This window comes from Mustela nivalis (assembly GCF_964662115.1).
Source record: "Mustela nivalis genome assembly, chromosome: 14".
In the NCBI taxonomy this organism is placed as follows: Eukaryota; Metazoa; Chordata; class Mammalia; order Carnivora; family Mustelidae; genus Mustela; species Mustela nivalis.
This window is the reverse complement of record NC_139033.1, coordinates 44209825-44229770: the sequence shown is the minus strand read 5'-3', so window position 1 is coordinate 44229770 and position 19946 is coordinate 44209825. Positions and strand designations below refer to the sequence as shown.

The window sequence follows — 19946 nt, the reverse complement described above, 5'->3', positions numbered from 1 at the left end:
GTTTCTGACGTCCCCGCCCACGCGATCAGAAGTGAACAGACACACAGAAGGCTGTTGTAGAAGGGCTTGGGGTTCAGTGCATAATTGTATTATGTAAGCAAGATTCTTAGTGTAGGACATGGCACACAACCAGTGTTGAACGCAGTCAGGTTCTTGTCCATGAAGAGTGTGTGCGGAGGGACGAGCAGAGGCTAGTTGGGGACAGGATCTGGCCTGGGTTTCGTGACTCCTCTTCCTGCCCTCCCACAGCAACAAAGAAGGAGGTTAGAAGAAAGTGTTGTATAAAGTGGTGTAGAGCGTGTTTTCACACTGGCAGGAGAGACTGGAATGCTTCTTGGAGGACTAGATCTTCAGCTGAACTTTGAAAGAAGAAATGAATTTCATCAGATTTGTGGCGGGGGGGGGGTGGGGGTGGGTGCATGCCAGGTGAGGGGCCTGTGCAAAGCTGTGGAGGTGTGGAAGTGCATAGCTTTTACAAACAAAACCGCTAGGGATGCCTGGGTGGTTCAGTCGTTGAGCATCTGCCTTCTACTCAGGTCATGATCCCAGGGTCCTGAGATGTAGTCCCATGTTGGGCTTCTTATTCAGAAGAGAGCCTGCTTCTCCCTCTCCCTCTCTGCCTGCCTCTCCCTCTGCTTGTGCTGTGTGTGTGTGTGTGTGTGTGTGTGTGTGAAATAAATAAATAAATAATACAAAGAAAGGGAAAGAGAGAGAAAGAAATTTCTAGTCCAGAATGGAAGAAAAGCACATGGCGGGCGAGAGTAGGGAGCAGAGGGGAAAAAGAGGAAGATGACTCAGCTTTCCAGCAGATGGATCTGAGGTGCTAGATTCCATGTTCAAGGCCCCTTTATACGATGGGCACCAAAAATCACTGAGAAAGCAACAGGAGAGGTCATTTCTCTGCAGAGGGCTCTTGAGTGAATGGTTAGCTGTGTGCAGTAGGGGGTGACTCCCCATTAGGGAAGATCTGGTCACAAAAGGTGTCCCAGAACAAGCTTCTGGCTGGGGACAGTCTAGTTACCAACAGGGCTTTAGCACTGCTGAAGGGACTCTGCAAGTCCAGGGCCAGAGTGGAATTGCTGGAGACGGTGGAGCAGAGGCGGCTGATGGGTCCGTCCTTTCCCTTCTGCCACGCTGTCCTCAGGCAGGTTAAGGGAGGAGTGGGGAGGGAGGGAGGGAAGAAGGAAAACATGGTACATACAGCATTTAAAGATGATTGGCACCCAAATGAGAGACTAAAATAGCATAGGTGAACTCATGAGCCCTAGGGAACAAGCAACCCCAGATCCCTGAGAGGAGCAGGGGTGCCATGCGCCAGGCCTACTTGTAATCTCTGTCTGTCAAATACATAAATAAAATCTTAAAAAAAAATAAAATAAATACAATCTTTTTTTTTATTTTTTTTTAAGATTTTATTTATGTATTTGACAGAGAGAGATTACAAGTAGGCAGAGAGGCAGGCAGAGAGAGGCGGGGAGCAGGCTCCCCGCTGAGCAGAGAGCCTGATGTGGGGCTTGATCCCAGGACCCTAGGATCATGACCTGAGCTGAAGGCAGAGGCTCAACCAGGCGCCCCAAATACAATCTTTTAAAGGGAAGGAATGAGGAAGGGAAGGAAGGAAGGAAGGAAATGCAATCAGAGTCTACTCCAAGGCTCAACAATGAAGAGTCCTGGCAGAAGTCAACTTAAGTATTGATGAGAAGGGACCCAGTGTGAAGATTCAAGAGAGCTAACCCCTAGCTAGAAACGGACTAGCAACTTAATAGATAATGTCTAAAATTGGTGCATCGAGAAATACTAGAATAAGGGAATTATTAAGAAATATAGTGATAGGGGCACCTGGCTGGCTTGGTCGGTGGAGCGTGTGACTCTTGATGTCAGGACTATGGGTTCAAGCCCCACACTGGGCTCATAGATTACTAAAAAAAATAAATAAGTAAACAAACTTTAAAAATTTTATTTAAAAAAGAAACATTGTGATGTAATCACAGTTGTAATGTGGATTACCTCTGAAAGTGTCCTGAACACACTGAGAAGGGCTTTCACATTTTTCTCAGCACACCTCTGCACCTGTGGATGTTTGCTGATGAACATCTTTTTACATTTTAAAACAGTAAGATGGGGCTCCTGGGTGGCTCAGTGGGTTAAGCCTCTGCTTTCAGCTCAGGTCTTGATCTCAGGGTCCTGGGATCGAGCCCCACATTGAGCTCTCTGCTCAGCGGGGAGCCTACTTCCCCCTCTTTCTCTGCCTGCCTCTCTGCCTACTTGTGATCTCTCTCTATGTCAAATAAATAAATAAAAATCTTTAAAAAAAAAAAAAATCAGTGGGGCGCCTGGATGGCTCAGTGGGTTAAGGCCTCTCTCTTCGGCTCATGTCATGATCTCAGGGTCCTGGGATCGAGTCCCACATCAGGCTCTCTGTTCAGCAGGGAGCCTGCTTACTCCTCTCTCTCTGCCTGCCTGCCTCTGCCTACTTGTGATCTCTCTCTGTCAAATAAATAAATAAAATCTTTAAAAAAAATCAGTAAGAAATTTTAAAATGCTAAAAAAAAAAAAAAAAAAGAGGAAATATGGCCATAAATACCAAAAGAAACACTGGAAGAGTTGAAAGAGTTTTCTGGTAAACATAAGGAAGAGAAGGAAGGACAGTGAACTGCTGGTTTTCATTGTAAGGCTTTCGGTAGTCTTTGACTTTTTAAATTTTGTGTGTGAATTATTTTGAAAAAAATTAATTGAAAAATAAATGACCATAAAGAATAAGAAACCAAGAGGAAAAAATAGGCAAAGAAATAAATAAGAAATTCATTTGGGGCGCCTGGGTGGTTCAGTGGGTTAAAGCCTCTGCCTTCGGCTCAGGTCATGATTCCAGGGTCCTGGGATTGAGCCCCGCATAGGAAATCTCTGCTCAGCGAGGAGCCTTCTTCCCTTTTTCTCTCTGCCTGCCTCTCTGCCTACTTGTGATCTCTGTCAAATAAATAAATAAAATATTTAAAATAAATAAATAAATAGGGGCACCTGGGTGGCTCAATGGGTTAAGCCTCTGCCTTCGGCTCAGGTCATGATCCCTCGGTCCTGGGATTGAGCCCCGCATCAGGCTCTCTGCTCAGCGGGGAGCCTGCTTCCTCCTCTCTCTGCCTGCTGCTCTGCCTACTTGGGATCTCTCTGTCAAATAAATAAATAAAATCTTTTTAAATAAATAAATAAATAAGAAATTCATAGAAAAAATGCAAATGTCCCTCAAACACATGAAAATAATTCACCCCTTCCCCACTCGGTGAGGAGAGAAAATGTCAAAAGTGGCCAGGCATTCCCGGACCTGGAACATGTCCTCAGGATATCACAGAAAGGCTGGGGCTGAGGCTTCAAAACCATATGATAATGTGATTTTATAACAATTTAACAAATTTTCTTTGAGCATCTCCTACATGGTGGGCCTAATAGAATATACGTTTTAATAATCCAAAAGGGATATGCTCAGATGTTAGCAGGTGCTCTGTGACTGTGGGGCCAGAAGCAATTTTTTAAAATTATTTTTTCTTATTAATTTCGTCTCTGATCTTTAAATAGTGAACCTAGGTTGCTAAAGAGATCAAAATAACTAGCAAAAACAAATGGAACTTTACTTATACATTTACGTATTTTGAGCACCCCCAAAATAAGACCTAAAGCGAAGAGTATTGGCTTGGAAAAGCAGCGGCTTTGAACCTGCTCAGACACTGGGGATTGTAGGACACACCAGGTGTTCTGCCTCAGTGCCCCAAAGGGTCTAGAACCTATTAGGTCCTCAGAATGAACAAACTGAACAATCAAAATTAAGCAGGGTCTGGTGGGAGACTGTACGTATGTGAGCCTCCAGGATGCACACGAGATACTAAAAACTACCCACAGAGGTGTTAAAAAGAGTGTTGCATATAAAGCCCTTAGCACAGTGCCTGGCATTTTGTAAGTGCTCAAGAAATGTTAGCTCCTAGTAGTACTAACAATAGTGGAAGTCATAGATATTGTTGCCATAATAGTACCCAGGATCCCAGAAATTCCACCACTCGCGCAGCTGCCCACCCACGAGGCTCTTAGTTGGTCTGTCCCCTTCCAGTCGGGGCAACAGTTTCCTTTCCAGCTGCTTGCTGCTCTGCTCCTCCTCTCCCTCAGCTTCCTCCTCCCCAGGTGCTCACTGACCAACCCGAGAAGGGCTTCGAAGGCAGGACAGCCTGAGTCTTCACCTGACACTGGCCACCAGGTCCCAGGGATGCCACCACCGGAATGTCCAACGCTCAGGCGCGGCGCTCCCGCGTGTCCGCGGACTGGGTCCTGAGAGAGAGGGAGAAAGAGACACCCCCAGGGGAGAAGGGACTGCATGCCATTGAGTCCCTCCTTAAAAAACACTCTAGGGATGCCTGGGTGGCTCAGTTGGTTGGACAACTGCCTTCGGCTCAGGTCATGATCCCGGAGTCCCGGGATCGAGTCCCACATCGGGCTCCCAGCTCCACGGGGAGTCCGCTTCTCCCTCTGACCTTCTCCTGGCTCATGCTCTCTCACTGTCTCTCTCTCAAATAAATAAATAAAAATCTTGAAAAAAAAAAAAAAACAGACTCTAACAGCAGTACACATGCACAGAATGTGTGCCAGTCCTGGGGGTACAGCTCAGTGAACGTCACAAACTGAGCGTTTCACCTAAACAGCCCCCCCTAGATTGAGCAGAACCTCATCCGCCGCAGGAGCTCCTCTCCTGCTCCCTTCCTGAAGTCTAACACCGAGACTCATTTTGCCTGACACTCAGCCTGATACACATGAACTTCACATTCATGGAGTCACAGATCGTGTGCTCTTGTCGGACACCTTCAGCTCTGCGTTCTACCCATGAGGGTCACTCTGCTCTTATGCCTGGTTGTGGTCCTTCGTCCCCGCTGCTGCGTGATTCCCACTGTATAAATTAACCGCATTTAAAAAAAAAAAATCTGTTCTACCTTTGATGGGCATTGTCTCCAGTTCAGGACTATTTGAAGAGCCCTGCTATGCCTATCCTTGGACACATCTTTTGTTGCATGTACGTGTATGCATTTCGGATACAGGTGTGGTTATCTTTAGAGGGTACTGCCAGTTTTCAAAAATCACTCAACCATTTCATACCTACACCATCTTCAGAAGGTTCGAGTCGTCCCGCTCCATCAGTCTCACCCAGCATCAAGGGATGTATCTTTTACATGAATACCAGCATCTTTTAAACTCAGCTCCAATACTAGACATGAAAATGAACAGTCTGCAGAAATGTCTGGGATGTATTATTAAGTGACATAAGCAGGTTGCAGGCCGATGTGTATACCACGGCTTCATTTATGAGACGTGTATATGTGTGTGTATGTAGGAGCTGAGGCCAAATTTAGAAAGGGGCTGTATTAAAGCCTCTGTAGGCTCTGGGAGTGGCTCTGGAAGGCATAATTTTAAATGATGACATGGAAGATGGTTTTTACCTTTGATTTGGGGGTTTGGGGTATTTTTAAAATTTGAAAACAAAAGTCTGTATAAATAAAAGGAAACTCTCCATCCCCCATGCTCTGTTCCCAGTACACACCATTCCATTACCAAGGCTGGCAGCCCGACCCTGTCTTTCTTGTTATTCCCAGCATCCTCTCCTGCTCTGGAATTACCCTGGGCAGGGCCTCTGGGACAAGTCTCCCGGGCACTGTAATTTCCCTGGCTGCGGTGTGTCATTAAAAGATCTGGCGCTGATGACACAAAGCCCAGATGCAGCAAAGATTCCAGGCCCTGATGGGACAGGAACACCTGGCCAGGAGAAGGCCTCCTGGCAGAGATACGCCCAGAGTCTCAAGCCGCCTCAGCGGGATGTGGGCCTCAGGAGGTCTCTGCACCTCCTCAAGGAAACAAACCGAGAAAACGGCACTTGCCAAGCGGCAGCCTCCCAGGGGTCTCGGGGCTCACATCAAGGGGTGTAGAAGGAGGCAGATCTGACTGCTGCTCTGCCACTCGCTAACTCTGAGGCCCTCCCCGGGCCTCCATCTCCTCATCTGTAAAATGGGATAATGACAGCCCTTACCTTGGAGACACCACTAAGTGCCTGGCAGAGAGTGCCTGACACAGACTTAGCCTTCCGTAAATGCAGCTTGCTGTGACTGCTGGGGCCCGGGCGGGGAGCTGTCGTGGTCACGGTCACTCCACGAGGCAGAGTTTCACATTCACCTTTTGGGAGACAAATGCAAGGGTGCACTCCTTTCTTTTTGCAAATATAAAGCAAGCAAGACTCACTGTTGTTGGGGGAAACGGAATTCACCTGAAACTCGAATGCATGTATTTTAGCTGAAAGATAAGTAGTCACTCCACATTGGTTCACCCAAGGAATATCTTATCTGTCGAGGGCTAGGCCCTGCTCTGGATGCTGGGGATATGGCGGCTACCAGAGCGAAGCCTGGGCCACCTCAGAGCCTTGTCTCTGCTGGGAGAGTCAGCCTCTAGCAGAACCTACAAAGAGATACATCATTAAGTGTTAGACAGGTAGGGTTCCTACAAGACATATGACGTCAAAGAGGGCTATGAAGACCACTAAGGTGAGATAAGAGTGATAAACCAGGAATGCCCCCTGAGGATTCAAATCAGTGTGTTCACTTGAACCGGGCCTCTGCTTCCGGAATGTTCTCTCCTTGGCTGACTAGTGAGGAAGCCCAGGAGGGCACTGGTCTTGGTGGAGACTCAGCTGGCTCTGGGCTGGGCTCGAAGGGTACAGGTGGCTTGGTCCTGAGGAGATGGGTGTGTTGAGGAGGAGAGGGGCCGCTTATAGGAGGTGAGGAGCAGGCCACTGGGGGGGTGGGGGGTAGCATTTTCAGGAGGCCATGGGGAGACTGTGCCCTCAGAGGGCGCCCCCGCAATCCCTCAAGGGGCACTGGTGCGGGTGACCTTGCCGCTCACACTCTGAACAGTGGGTACTTACTGCGCCCCTCCTACAAGCCCAGAGCCAGGTGTGTGCTCTGGAAGCTTCCAGGAAGGATGAGCGCTGGGGCCCGACCCACAGGAGCCCCAGCCAAGCTGCAGATACAAGACCCATCTTCACGAGAAACAGAGGGCACCGCGGATTCGGGGAACACGGGAGTGTGAGGAACAGGTCCCGGATGCATGTGCACCAGCAAACTGCCCGATCTCAGCCACATAACACACAGAAGGTGCACCTTCACACAAGGTCCTCTATGGGCCCTGTGACTTCTGGGGGCCAGGATCCAGGGATCCGGGCTTGCACCTTCTAGGTCCCTGGGGTAGGGGGACGGGCTGATCAGGCTTGCAATGCTTCAGCCTAGACAGGAGCCCCCCTGCATCAGCCAGAGTGAGTTGAATGGCCCCGTACAAACTACAGGGGCGGCTGGGAAGGCAGGAGCACATGGCTTCTCCCTGAGTGACCCCTCCTTCCCGCCAGGATGTGGCAGGCTGAGCAGTAGAAGAGGAATCCCAAAGGGACGTCCTCGGACGGAGCAGACGAGTGTCGTGCTTTGGGAAGGCTAGCCCCAGGATAGACTTAAGGAGAGCTGCCCGGCCTGGCTCTGCCATCCCCAGGCTGGGTGACCCCGTTAAGCCACTGACATCCCACGTTCTCAGTTTCTTCTTCTAACATGGGGTTGGTCAGAGCCTCCCTCCAGCACCATTAGCAGAACGTGTGCGAAGGTGACATCATTATCTCCGAATTAGCCATATTTTCGTTCAGGTTCAATGCAACCCTAAGAGACATATTCTCTTTCTACCTCCAAGGCCTCTGTGTCCTGCCTGCAAATCCAAGGCCCAGACTCCGTCTCCTACTCCTCTACACACTGGGCCGGGGATAGGCACCAATGTGGCCCGTCCCCACCCCACCACCGCAGCCCTCACCTAGCCTTCCTCCCCAGCCCCCTACCCCCGCCAGCCAGTAAATCGTCCCTGAATTAATCAAAGTTCTTGCACTGGTCCGAACTCACCAGGGGCCTCCTCCAGCGGCCACTTTGTGTGACCCCATTTTTAGAAAATCATTACTTTCAGAAAGAGAAGGGGGAGCTCTTCTGGTTGGGGAAAACTGCTGAGCTGGTAGCTCGGGGCTCCTGCCAAAGTACCAGGAAACCCGAGGCTAGTCTAGCTACTTGTGGCTCAGTGGGCACAGCTTGGGGGCTCCCCCTCCCCAGGGCCAAGGCACCCCAGCCCCCCACCTGACTCCAGCTAGCATGTACCTCCTGCTCTAGGCCTGGGCTCAGCAGTTTGCTGGCGTTCGGAGCAGGAAGGATCACCCTGGAACTGACCACCACCCCCACAGTGGATTGGCTTCCTTGTGTGGCCAGCTTCAGCTACACCACATAGAGGTCATGTTCAGCCCCTGCCTTCAGGTCCAGGACAAAAAGAAGTCTGGGGACCCCTGATTAAAGCTGCTGTCTTGACTCGAGCATCTAGCAGATTAAATGATAAGAAATTGCCGTCTTTGTAGGTCACGATGATCAGATCGTAGCTGTCCCACGTGGCTCAACCTAATTACCATATGGCCAGCCCTTCAGATGTATCTTCTCGCTGATCCCCCCTCGTGGCCCCCCGAGGCCATTTTGTTTCAGAAATTGAGGTTCAGAGAGGTTAAGCGGCTTGCCTGAGGAAGTACTCAGACCTGGTCTATCCGACTACAACACCTCAGGGCCAAGTCACATCCTACTTGGGGTCAGACCCCCCATCCCACCTGCCCCCACGCTCACTCATTCAGGAGCCGGGCTTCGGCTGTTTTCTGCCAACAAGCTCACTGACAGAAAGCCCTTCGGCAGGCAGAGCGTGGGACCGAGTGACCCGCGGGGGAGGCTGCACGTGCTGGGCTCAAGGGTGATCAGATCAGTTCAGTCCTTCCAAACCAGAACTTGTTTCACAAAAAACCATGCCCAACGTAGTCACCCCATGACCCAGGCCTGCCCCTAGAGATCAGATAGCAGAGAAATGGTGAAGTCTGACACTACCACTTACCGGCAAGGGGGGGTGCGGGGGGGGCGACTCTTTTAACCTCAGTTCCTTCATCTGTAGAATGGGGCTAGTAATGGCATTTTTTTTTTTTTTAGGATAGTTGGAAGGATTATATGGGGTCCTTCTAATGTGCTTGGAATGCTCAGGACACTGCCTAGCACATAGTCAGGACAGGATCAGTGCTGATTGTTATTCTTACTATTCCTAGCCCAAGCTAAGTGCAGAGTTTTGCCTGCCTGCCTCATTCATACGGCAAGCCCGGTCTAGCATTGTGCCAGGAGCTGTTAGGATAGCGGGTCCTAAGTGGGGCCCCAACCAAGGCTTCCGAGTGCCAAGAGCTCATGGGTTCAGTAGAGGAAAAAGAATTCTATACTGGGGATGGCTCTTTAGGGCAGACATTTTTAAAAGGCGGAAGGCTTTCTGGAGAAGGTATGGCCCGTGTTACATCCTGAAGGTGCAGGAAAAGATGGCCAGTGAAGAAGCTGGCAAGCACATGCTTGGAAGCCAGGAGCAAGGTGTGTTTGAGTCTCCTGGGGCCAAGGGACTGGCGGGGGGAGGTTAAAAGGTGAGGTCTGCAGGGGCTGATGCTGAAAGGCCAGCCAGTGGGATGAGAGGAAGGCAGGCCACGGAGGCGCCCCAAGGCCCTGAACTGAATCATACGAGTGGAGCCTGAAAGAGAATGTGGGTGACAGATTTTGCATTTTTTAAAAAAATATTTTTATTTATTTGACAGAGAGAAAGAGAGCATGAGCAGGGGAAGTGGCAGGCAGAGAGAGAAGCAGTCTCCCCGCTGAGCAGGGAGCCTGATGTGGAACTCGATCCTGGGACCCCAGGATCACGACCTGAGCTAGTGGTAGCTGCTTACCCAACTGAGCCACCCAGGAGTCCTACTAGACATTTGCATTTTCTAATTACAGATCAAATAAGGCAGGAAGGGCAGGATTTGGTTATTTCACATGGCAGCCAGGGCCAGGGAGATGAGAGAACCCGGGTTTCTGGTTGTGGCTGACGTAGCCACGGGTGAGGGGAGACACGGCCATCAGAGGGATGGGGCTGCCTAGGGAGAGGGCAGAACCCTGCAAAACACCCCAAAATGTGAGGCGTGAGCTGAAAGACAAAGGAGAAGAATCAGGCAGCAGGAAAGCTTTCTTCCAATGTGGGGGGCACCTTCACTGCCCTCCATTAATCCAAACCCCAGCTGCTCTGGAAGCCTGGTCTCCTCTGGGAGGCCCAGGTGGTCCAGGGTACTGACCTCACTCCCCTGTTGGGTGGGCGTGTTGTCCTCCAGCATCCCCCGAGGGAAGGTGCCCCCCCACAGCAGTCCTGGTACTCCTGGCACGTGGAAGACGTTCAGGGGAGGACTGGGTGGAGGGGATGACCACGGTGGCCAGCAAACCCCCAGGCTCCCCCTAAGCATTACAGCCTGCCATGCCTCCAGGGCCCATGTGCCCCCACCCCAACTCCAGCCTCCCAGGGCTGCAAGTTGAGTCCAGATAACGCAAGAAGGCAGCTTTCTGCCTCCGCATCAGAGGCCCTGCTGTTCAGGCAGGTGGCATAGTGGTGGCCCAGCTTCTTCTGATCTTGAGTTTCAAGGCTGTCACCACCAGCCGTCAAATAGACGTCTCCACAGGGATGAAGGACAAAGATCTCTCAACCCTGGAGTGAGATCCTGAGCTCTCCATGTGCAATCTCCCTAAGTGACCTTTGGCAAGTCTTTTAACTTCTCAACACCCACATTTTTGCAGAGGGGTCCTAGTGGGGATTAAGTAATTCCCTTAAATGCTTAGCTTAGCATCATGCCTGGCACCTGGTTACGCATCCAGTAAGTGGCAATTATTATTATTATTAAAGTGCTTCCTGCAGGCCGATGCAAGTCAAGAGTAAACGAAAATGGCTTTGCCTGCTCCCTAAAGTAACACCTCCCACCCCCACCCCTCCTCCACCACTACCACCCCAGAGTTAATTAAAACCCTCCTTGGGTGTTTTCCAGACAATGGGATTTTACACTTATTCTGGGTTGCAGAACTAGAATGGAAGCGGTTTCGCTTCCACCAATAAAAAGCAAAAAGCTGCTTTGATAGGTAGTAAGCTCCCCATCACCTCATGTGTAACAAGCTGGTCCGGACCATTTGGCAGACATGCTCAAGCATAAATGAGAATGCATTTATTTCTCACTACACAAGTGTATAGTAATTCTATTGAATGACAGCAGTGCCTGTAGGCCGTAGGGCTTTGGGTCATTATTTGGCAAAATAAAATATTGATAATCCTACTTTGGCCCTCCAAAAAGGTTTTTTGAAATTGTACCAGTTTGCAGTATCCAAAATATATATATTTAAAGATTTTGAGAGACCGAGAGAGCACAAGCAGGAGGAGGAACAGAGGGAGCAGCAGACTCCCTGATGAGCAGAGCCCAATGCAGGGCTCCGTCCCAGGACCCTGAGATCATGACCTGAGCCAAAGGCAGATGCTTAACCAACTGAACCACCCAGGCACCCATGATATCCAACATCTTAACCCCCACTCCAAAGAGACCTCCCCATCCCCTCAATCTTAGGTTCAAGATCTAGACGCCTACACAACCCTGTCTGGTGCCCAGATTGGACCGACCGCTTGTGTCAGAGGCCTTGAATCCAAAACTTGGCTTAGATCCAACAGCAGAAACCCCAGGGGCAGGGGCAGAGACAGGCCCAGGGAGGTGATTCAGCAAGTGCCACTGGGAACTGTGGCGAGCCAGCAGACAGGGAACAGTCACAGGAAGAGCTCTGGCGGACAAGGGAGAGCGAAGAGGACCTGACCAGGTTCCCTGCAGCCAACTCCCTGAGTGCCTGGTACAGAGCTTGGCAGAGACCTAGGAGGTGGCATGATCCCTCTGCCCACCACCAACACTCAACCTCCATCAACCTTCCCTCTAGGTCCTTAGCCCTCAGGGAAGCAGTCTTGAAATCCAGGGTGACAGTGACCTTCCTCTGGGAAAGGTGCAGTGGGGCTTAGGGTTTGACGTCAAGTAAGGAGTTAAGAACCAGAAACCGGAGGGAACCAGGTTCCTCCCCATCTCATCCTCCAGCGCAACCTCCTCCCCCACCCCCCTCTTTGTAACTCAGGGATCCCTGAGGTTGACGAATTCAGGACACCAGGCCAGTAACGGCCTAGAGTCACTAAGTACTAACAAAAAGAGGGGTCTTTGCAGCTACGGAATAGATGGTGGCTGAGCAGGATGTCTTAAACGTCCCTTTTGTGGCCCACCTCCCCCTTCCTCCCCAACCAAGCACTGGGCCAAGAGGACCCCACTGTCCTGGATTCCAATGGACGGCCCCTCCTACGTCCCTCCCACCAGAAGAAAAAGGAGCTGGAGGACATGGAATCAAGTATACGTTTTAAAAATTGTTTAATGGAACATAAACTCCTTTAGAAAAACATTCAGCCAGGTGATAACACCCATAGAAAAAAACACCAATCTCGTGTTTATCTTTTTTTAATTTGGCATTTGTTATTTGCATTTATATTAAAGCAAAGTGCATCTTTTCTTTATTTTTCTTGTTTATACACATTGCACAATACATAAATAATGATGCTTATAAAACGTCTTTATATTTACAAGTAATAATATATTTATATATAACATAAAATACATTTTTTCTTTAATAAATCTCAGGGTTTGTTTTTTTTTTCAAGGAGTCCTTTCTCTCTCAAAGCACTACAATGCTAAATTTCCAATGAGAATGCTTCTCTTGTTCATTTAAACCTTTGTAGTTAGAAAAATAGCTTATGTTAAAGTCTAAACATGCTCATTGAGCTAAGAGCAGTGTCAACGTTATCATACGAGTGTATGAGTTGTAGAAGAAATGAAAGAAGAGTTAGGTGTCAGCCCAGGGCGGTACCTTGGGTTATGATGGACCGAATCCTTCTTGGTGGGAAGGGGGGCTGCCGAGAAGTCTCCCTTCCAGGGCTGCTCCCCTCGCTGGTCTAACAGCAGAGCTCAACACACAGGCGGCAGAGGGGAGGAAAGTGCTGAGCTGGTTTTCTGAGTTGGGGTTGGTGGGGCGGGGTGGTGGTGGGGGGGGCACGACCTGATGTGACCAGGGCAAGGGAGAGGCTGAGGGGCTTGGGAGGGGCCCTGGGAGGGCAATACTGCACGGGTAGCCCTCGGGAAGCCCATCTCAGAGATATCCAGGAACAGATGACCAAAAAAGACACAAGGACAGCAGGGTGGCTGGAGGGGGAAGAAGACAAGCATGAAACAACTGGTTCTAGTTCAGCCTCTTTGCAGGGTTGCTTCTAAGAAGCCTGCAGACAGGCCCGTGTCCTAGAAGGGGAGAAGCAGGGGGTTGGGGGGAGGCTTTTCCAGGGATGGGGGACAGAGCCTGGCTCCTGGCAGCTGTTGGAACCCCAGCTGCCAGCTTGCCCAGGCACTGCCGCTGCCCCACTGAGCATGTCCACAGGGCAGGAGACACAGAGCTGGGAGCACAGACCGCCCCGCAAGGACACCTGTACGACCCACAGACGCACACGCACTCGCCCACGCATCCGGCCTGACAAGGGAATCGAGGACCCCCCCATGAGGGCCTGCTCCCCATTCTTACACTACGTCTGGTGGTGTGAATTCTTGCCTCCCTTCTTCCTCCCGGGCTGTCCTGCCAGCCATACCCTGCCACCCCCGTCCCCCCGCAAAAAAAAAACCCTGACCGTTTTTTTCATAAGCTATTTCTCAAAGTTAACGAAACAAACAGAACATAAACGAGAACGACAAGCAGCAGGGTGGGGGTGGGGAGGAGGAGGAGGACGACGACGACACGCGACGGACCAGAGTCTGCATGAAAAGCAAGCACTCGGGAGGAAAGTATTAGCAGCAACGTCGTTTGGCCTGGGCCCGCGCGGCGCCCGCTGCGTCCCCGGCCCGCGCGGCTACCGGCTGTTGAAGATGACCTCCAGCCAGCACGGGCAGCTGCTGATGAACTGGCGGGTGTAGCACTGGCCCCAGCCCTTCACAAAGCTGATCTGCACGGTGAAGCCAGTCCATGGCTGCTGCATGAACTCGTGGTCGTTGGGCCGCCGCAGGCTGTACGCCTTCTCGTAGTCGAAAGCCTTGATGGAGAAACCGGGGAACACCTTGTGTACCAGCAGCGTCCTGGAGTCCGGGTTGTCCAGTGTGGCTGACTTGATGAAGATGGGGTAACTGCTGCGGTTATACACCCACACGCCGTCCACCTCCCGCGTGAGCTGGATGCCGCAGCCGATCTTGCTCCGCACCTTCTGCACCAGCTGACTCTTGTTGTCCGAATTAAGCTGTCCAAGGCAAAAGCCATTCCCCTGAGGTAGATCATAGAAGATATCCAGGGAGGGCTCCTGGACACAGTAGAGCCTCCCCACTCTCGTCTTCTCCTCCCAGTATGCCACCACGCACCAGTGTGACCGATCCCCAGGCTCCAGAAGAAGTTGGGAATCTGCAAAACAAGATGGCGGACATGGTTGGTGGTGATGGGGGCTGATGGTTCCCTCTTCCTCCACAACAGCCAAGACTACCTCAGCTCTCGTCAGGGATGGTGCTGGTGCTGGATACGTATGCGGCCAGCTCTGGAGTCCTTGTATGGGGGCTAGGGATGAAGAACCCGCGTTTCAACACGGGGCTCCCTGGGGCACCTTGTCCCTCTCCCTACACCCCATCCCACCCCCCACAATCAGGTCAGAGACCCAGGACACCAGCGTGTTTGCCTGTGGGGCCAAAGGAAGCCCTTTCCCTGCAGAGCTCAGAAGCCAGGGACTCAGGAACTCCACTGGTCCCAGTTTGGGGGCAAGAAAAGGCCTTCCAGATGGCCTAGAGTTACAGCCCTTTAAATTCAATGGGACCTGAAAAGCTTACAGCTCTAAGAGCCCCTGGTCCTCCTCAGGAGAAAACCAGGACCCAGAAAGTCTATTGTTCGGGCCTCACAGATGACACAGCCAGACCCAGAACCCAAGTCTCCAGACTCCAGGGTCCCCTCACTAGGCGGTGTCTGTGTTTGTCACCAACTTCTCAGATCAGCACCTTGGTCATAAAAGAGCACCATCTGATAAAATGAAAGTGCAGGTGGTTTGAGGCACAAACATCTATCTTCCTCACAGAAAGAGCGGCGTGCTCAGTGTGTCTGTCAGCAGCAGCTCTGTACACAAAGGGCGAATTCAGTCAAAATGCCAAATCACAACACACGGATTGGTGTTAACCCAGACTACCTTGACGAAGCTTCCTCCAGCCCAGACAGAAGATTATGTGTCTGGGATGGGCTGACCTTCCCTCCAGTGCCCTTCCTCTGCCTGTTGTACCCCCTCTACCCCCCCCTCAGAAGCATGGAGACACCTTGCCCTGCCCCCCTCAAGCCCCCCCCCCCAGCTTCCCTAGACTTGGTTCTTCCCACAGGCAGCCAGGAGACCGGGGTGATTCTGGTAAGGTGACTTTCCCGAACAGACACCCGGAGCTCTTTAGGGGGAGGGGGGATCCTGTGGAGGGAAAGGGAGGCCCCAGCGGCTGGCATTCCAACTCCTCCTTAAGCTGGAGCCAACGGGGCAGGCCTCAGACTGGGAACCATAAATCTCCCCAGCCAGGCCAGGCTGCAGGAACGCTGTGGTCTGCGGCGGCAGGGCGGAGACCGGAAGTCTTGTATTTGTTAACAAAAATGGGGAAAGGCAGAGGCCTCCTGCTTTCCCCTGCAGCCCCGCTACTCACTCACTGGGGGTTCAGGGCCTGAAGGTGGGGGCTGGCTGTGGGATGGCCAGCTGGGGGTGGACGAGGGCTCAGGGACCTGTGTCCTGCTGCCCCAGCAGGATGGGTAAAACCCAGGGCAGCTCTGCACACAACTGCTTCCAACCTTCACAGGCATGTTAGGACCTGGGAACCCGTCAGTTCCATTAACTTTTTTTTTTTTTTTTTTTTTTAAAGCAGTAGCCAGTCTCGCATAGAGGTGTTCTGTGAGGAAGTCTGTACAACGTGCACTGTGACCCATGGAGGCAGCCACACACAGCCTTAACCTGAGTGACCACTGCCTCCTACAGACACCTTCCCCCGCCCAAACTGGCCTCCCAACGCCTACCCAGCCAGCCAGACAAAATGAGGACGCTGAGGGCTCCCTGCTCTCAGTACCCCCCTCCAAAAATCAACCCCAGAAAACTGGCCTGTCACCCCCAACCCGTGGTTCTATGAAGCCTCCGTGTGAGAGAGGCTGTAAGTCCGTGAGGGCGAGTGAGGGCGAGCGAGCATGTGAGCGTTTGCGTGCGTACACTCTGGAACATATGGAAAAACAAGAGAGGGACAAGGGCTCCAAGCAGAGGTGACTCATCAGGCATTAACTTGTTTCTGCAGAGTATCCATCAACTGCTAATAAACTCCCGAGTGCTGGCAATCTTCTTTGAACTTTCTTGTGGAGGGAGCTGGGCTCGGGGGCCTGTACCAAAGACCCGTGAGATCTGTGGAAGAGTTCTCTGGCATGCAAGCTTGCTGGGGAGGAAGGCAAGACCGCCCTGCTGTTTTAGGGAGGAAGGTGTTTTGAAATGTAAGAAACTCTTGCTTATGCTTATTATCCCCTCTCGGGGCAAGAAACCTGGTCTGGAAAGATGATGGGGAGATGGGCGGGGGTGGGGGGGAGTCGCTGGGAGGGAGGTTCAGAGACCCTGGGTGGAGCCTCAAGATACTTTGTTTCATGGAGCTCGGCCCTCCTGAAACCTGGCACCAGCTAGCTGGGAAGAGGAGGAGGGGTAGGAGGTGCAGGGTAGGGTTGGGTGGGGTGAGGGCCTGGATCAAGTTGCCTGTGCCAGGCCCACCAGAAAGGGGTGGGGGGGTTCCACCAGAAAGGGGTGGGGGGGCTCCACCAGAAAGGGGTGGGGGGGCTCCCCCGCCGGCTGCCCAGCAGCCTCTGGGGGCAGGGGAAGCTGGGGGTGGGGGGTGGGCCTGAGGTTGGAGAGGCCCAGAGCCCTGGGGGGAGGGGGAGGGGGAAGGGGAGGGGGAAAAGTTTGGGCACATTTCTCTTTTATCTGTGTAGCCCGCCAGTCCACCCAGCAATTTGCCACCAGACATCCCTGGAAAAAACCTTTTTCTGTTGAGGTTAATGGCCAAGCCCAGATCACCAGCAGTGATAGGTGTCCCTGTGCATGAGCAAAACCCTGGGAAGCCCACTAGGTGCCCTAAGCCGCCCTAGGACCCTCGCCAGCTCCTTCCCAGCCCTGCCCCTCCAAGCTTGCCCCACGGCCACCCCCAGCCTCCCAGCGGCCAGCTACCTCCTCTCTCCTCACCGCTCCTGGGCTATCTCCACAAACACAGAAACCCATGCCTTCCAGCAAGACCATCCCACCAGCAAAGGCCTCTTTAACACATCACACTTCTGGGGGCCTGGGACAACATCCTACATTGCCAACTCAGAGATGTGCCCCAAATTCCCCACCATTTGGGCTCATTTCTGGGAAACACTCAGCATCATCTTCAGAGAAGCACAGTTCCCTGAACTGGGCCACAGCCCACAACCATCTCCCCACAAAAGTCAAAAGGTTTAGCTCCTAGAGGGGCTCCCCGGGCCTCCGGGGGAGAAGCGGGGAGGCTCTCACACAGAAAAGTGTCCCTCATTCCAAGAACTAAGGAAGAACCACAGAAGCCTGCCTTTGACTTTTCCTCATGGATGCTGATACTTATCCTCCAAAGGCAAGACTCGCAGGCCCTTGTTAACTTCCCTCAGCTTTACAACCTTTTCCGGTATTTTCAGCAACTTCTCTGCCTCCTCCCAAAAAACTATACAGGGGCTTGTTTTAAAACTGTATTTGTGCATTTTAAAGCATCCAAAAGAAAAGCTGTGTTGTAAAAAGCCAACTAATCAGATGCCTGCTCACAATTTTTTCTTTTTATTACAGTTTAGGGAATTTCTGGAGCAACCCCAGAAAAATGCTGAATCCGCCTGAAATTCCTTTAAGGTTGTTCTCCCCCTCCCCTTCCTCATTTCCCTTAAAGCATAAAAACCTACCCTTTAAAAGGAAGGGGGGGGGGCTGTTGAGAAAGGAAAGGATTTTGCTTGTGTTTGCACTTGCATTAGGGAAGACCACTTAACAAGAAGCTCCCTGCCTCTTTACAAAGAGTTATTTAATTACCCTGGCTCATGAATGAACAGTCCTGACCCTTCTAGAAGACCGGAGACTCCTGAATGACTCGCACACCCAGGGTTCTCAAAGGCAGTGGGTGACCAGACCCCAGAATTTTCCATTTTTGTCTGAAGGCGTGAGGACATGAAGAGAAATGGAGAGAGAGGACAGACCAAGCCCAGTGCCTCAATGGCACCATTTCTGGTCTCTTGCTTATGAAGCTGACCGTGAGGGCCAGAGAGGCAGGACTGTTCCAAAACATCCCATGGTGCTCTGAGGACAGGGCACGGGCACGGGCATGGACAGGAGGCCATTGGTGCCTGGCTACGTCACACAGAGGAGTGCTGCTGGGGAATGTGGGGTCCCCGAGATTCAGGCCTTTCCAGACAGGAACACAGCAGGGAACCAGGCCAGTATAGATTGAGCCACAGCAGTGGGGCCCACTTACCCGTGCCCAACTGCTGGGGCACAGGGGACAGGAGTAAGAGGTAGGCTAGGAGAGGTCTAACCCACTCTCCTCTCTGCAAGGCTCTTATAAAGAGGATGTCTCGGGTGCCTGGGTGGCTCAGTGGTTTAGGCTGCTGCCTTCGGCTCAGGTCGTGATCTCAGGGTCCTGGGATCGAGTCCCGCATCGGGCTCTCTGCTCAGCAGGGAGCCTGCTTCTCTCTCTCTCTCTGCCTGCCTCTCCATCTACTTGTGATTTCTCTCTGTCAAATAAATGAATAAAATAAATAAATAAATAAATAAAAATAAAAATAAATAAAGAGGATGTCTCAAGGCGCCTGGATGGCTCAGTTGGTGAAGCATGTGCCTTGGGCTCAGCTCATGAGATCCCAGGGTTCTGGGATCGAGTCCTACATCAGGCTCAGCGGGTAGTCTGTCTCTTCCTCTCCCCCTCGTGCTCTCTCAAATAAAATCTTTAAAAAAATAAATAGAGACGTCTCTGCCAAAAATCCCACAGTGGGTCAAGGCCTGAATGCCCCCTCCCCAGCGCCCCAGCAGAGGGAGACTGGGCAGAAAACAGCTGCTTTCACGCAGATGGCTAAGGGCAAGCAAAGGGCACACAGGGAGACACACAAGTTAAACCCAGCAACCCTGGTACGCAAACACGGCCACGCCTCGCCTGCCACAGGTCCAGGGTCCTCCCTCCGCGGGACTCAGGCGCCACCCTAGGTTGCCTCATCCTGTCCTCCCCCCCACCTCAGACATCTCAAAGGTTAACAGCACCCGTCAGCCCTGTTCCCCACCCTGGTCAGGAAACCGGGCTGTCCCAAGAGCAACCAGCCCACTTCGGGGACAAGGACGGAGATAAGAGGGACCATCTGTCCCATCTACTCTCAACCCACACACTTGCAATGAACAAGGAACCCTGCTGGGTCTACTGTCCAAGCCCCAAAGACTGAAACCTAAAGCAGCCGTGGAGAAAACCCACTGGGTCTGAGCTCCACTCAGGTTCTGGAGGGAACTCGAATCTGCCAGGTTTACGACCTCGTCCAGAACACCCAAGATTCTGCCAGGGGTCCCTTTGATTCCTACAGACAACCCTGGGGTTTGGAACGTGTTACCCACAGGGGCTGAAACAAACTCCAAACACTTCCAGTTAACCCTGAAAATGCTCAGACTCAGCCCATCACCACTAACCCCAAGTTCCTCCACCAAAGAGATCAGGGAATGGATTCTGGTTGGTAGAAGGCAGGACTGAGAAGGTTGGGCTGTTTCCAGACTCTGGAACAAGATCTCTTCATTGAGGTGGATTGGGGTGGGGGTGGGGGCGCACAGGAGGACCACAGGGTCTGCTTCAAAGGCCAGAGAACTTGCTCTGGGGTCCCTGTGGTCCAACCAGCCGGACTCCCCAAAACCTGGCCCCCAGGGAACTCGGACTGTGCGATACCCCC

At 52.0% G+C, this 19946-nt stretch overlaps 1 protein-coding gene across 1 annotated transcript in view; it reads right to left on the bottom strand.

Moving 5' to 3' along the window:
* Positions 1–12329: 12329 nt before the first annotated feature.
* Positions 12330–19946, bottom strand: part of SMAD7 (SMAD family member 7) — a 31790-nt gene continuing 24173 nt past the window's right edge. Inside the window, exon 4 of the mRNA XM_082699268.1 lies at positions 12330–14402. Coding sequence (XP_082555394.1) covers positions 13864–14402 — 539 coding nt within the window. The 3' untranslated portion in view covers positions 12330–13863. The remainder of the gene's footprint in view (positions 14403–19946) is intronic.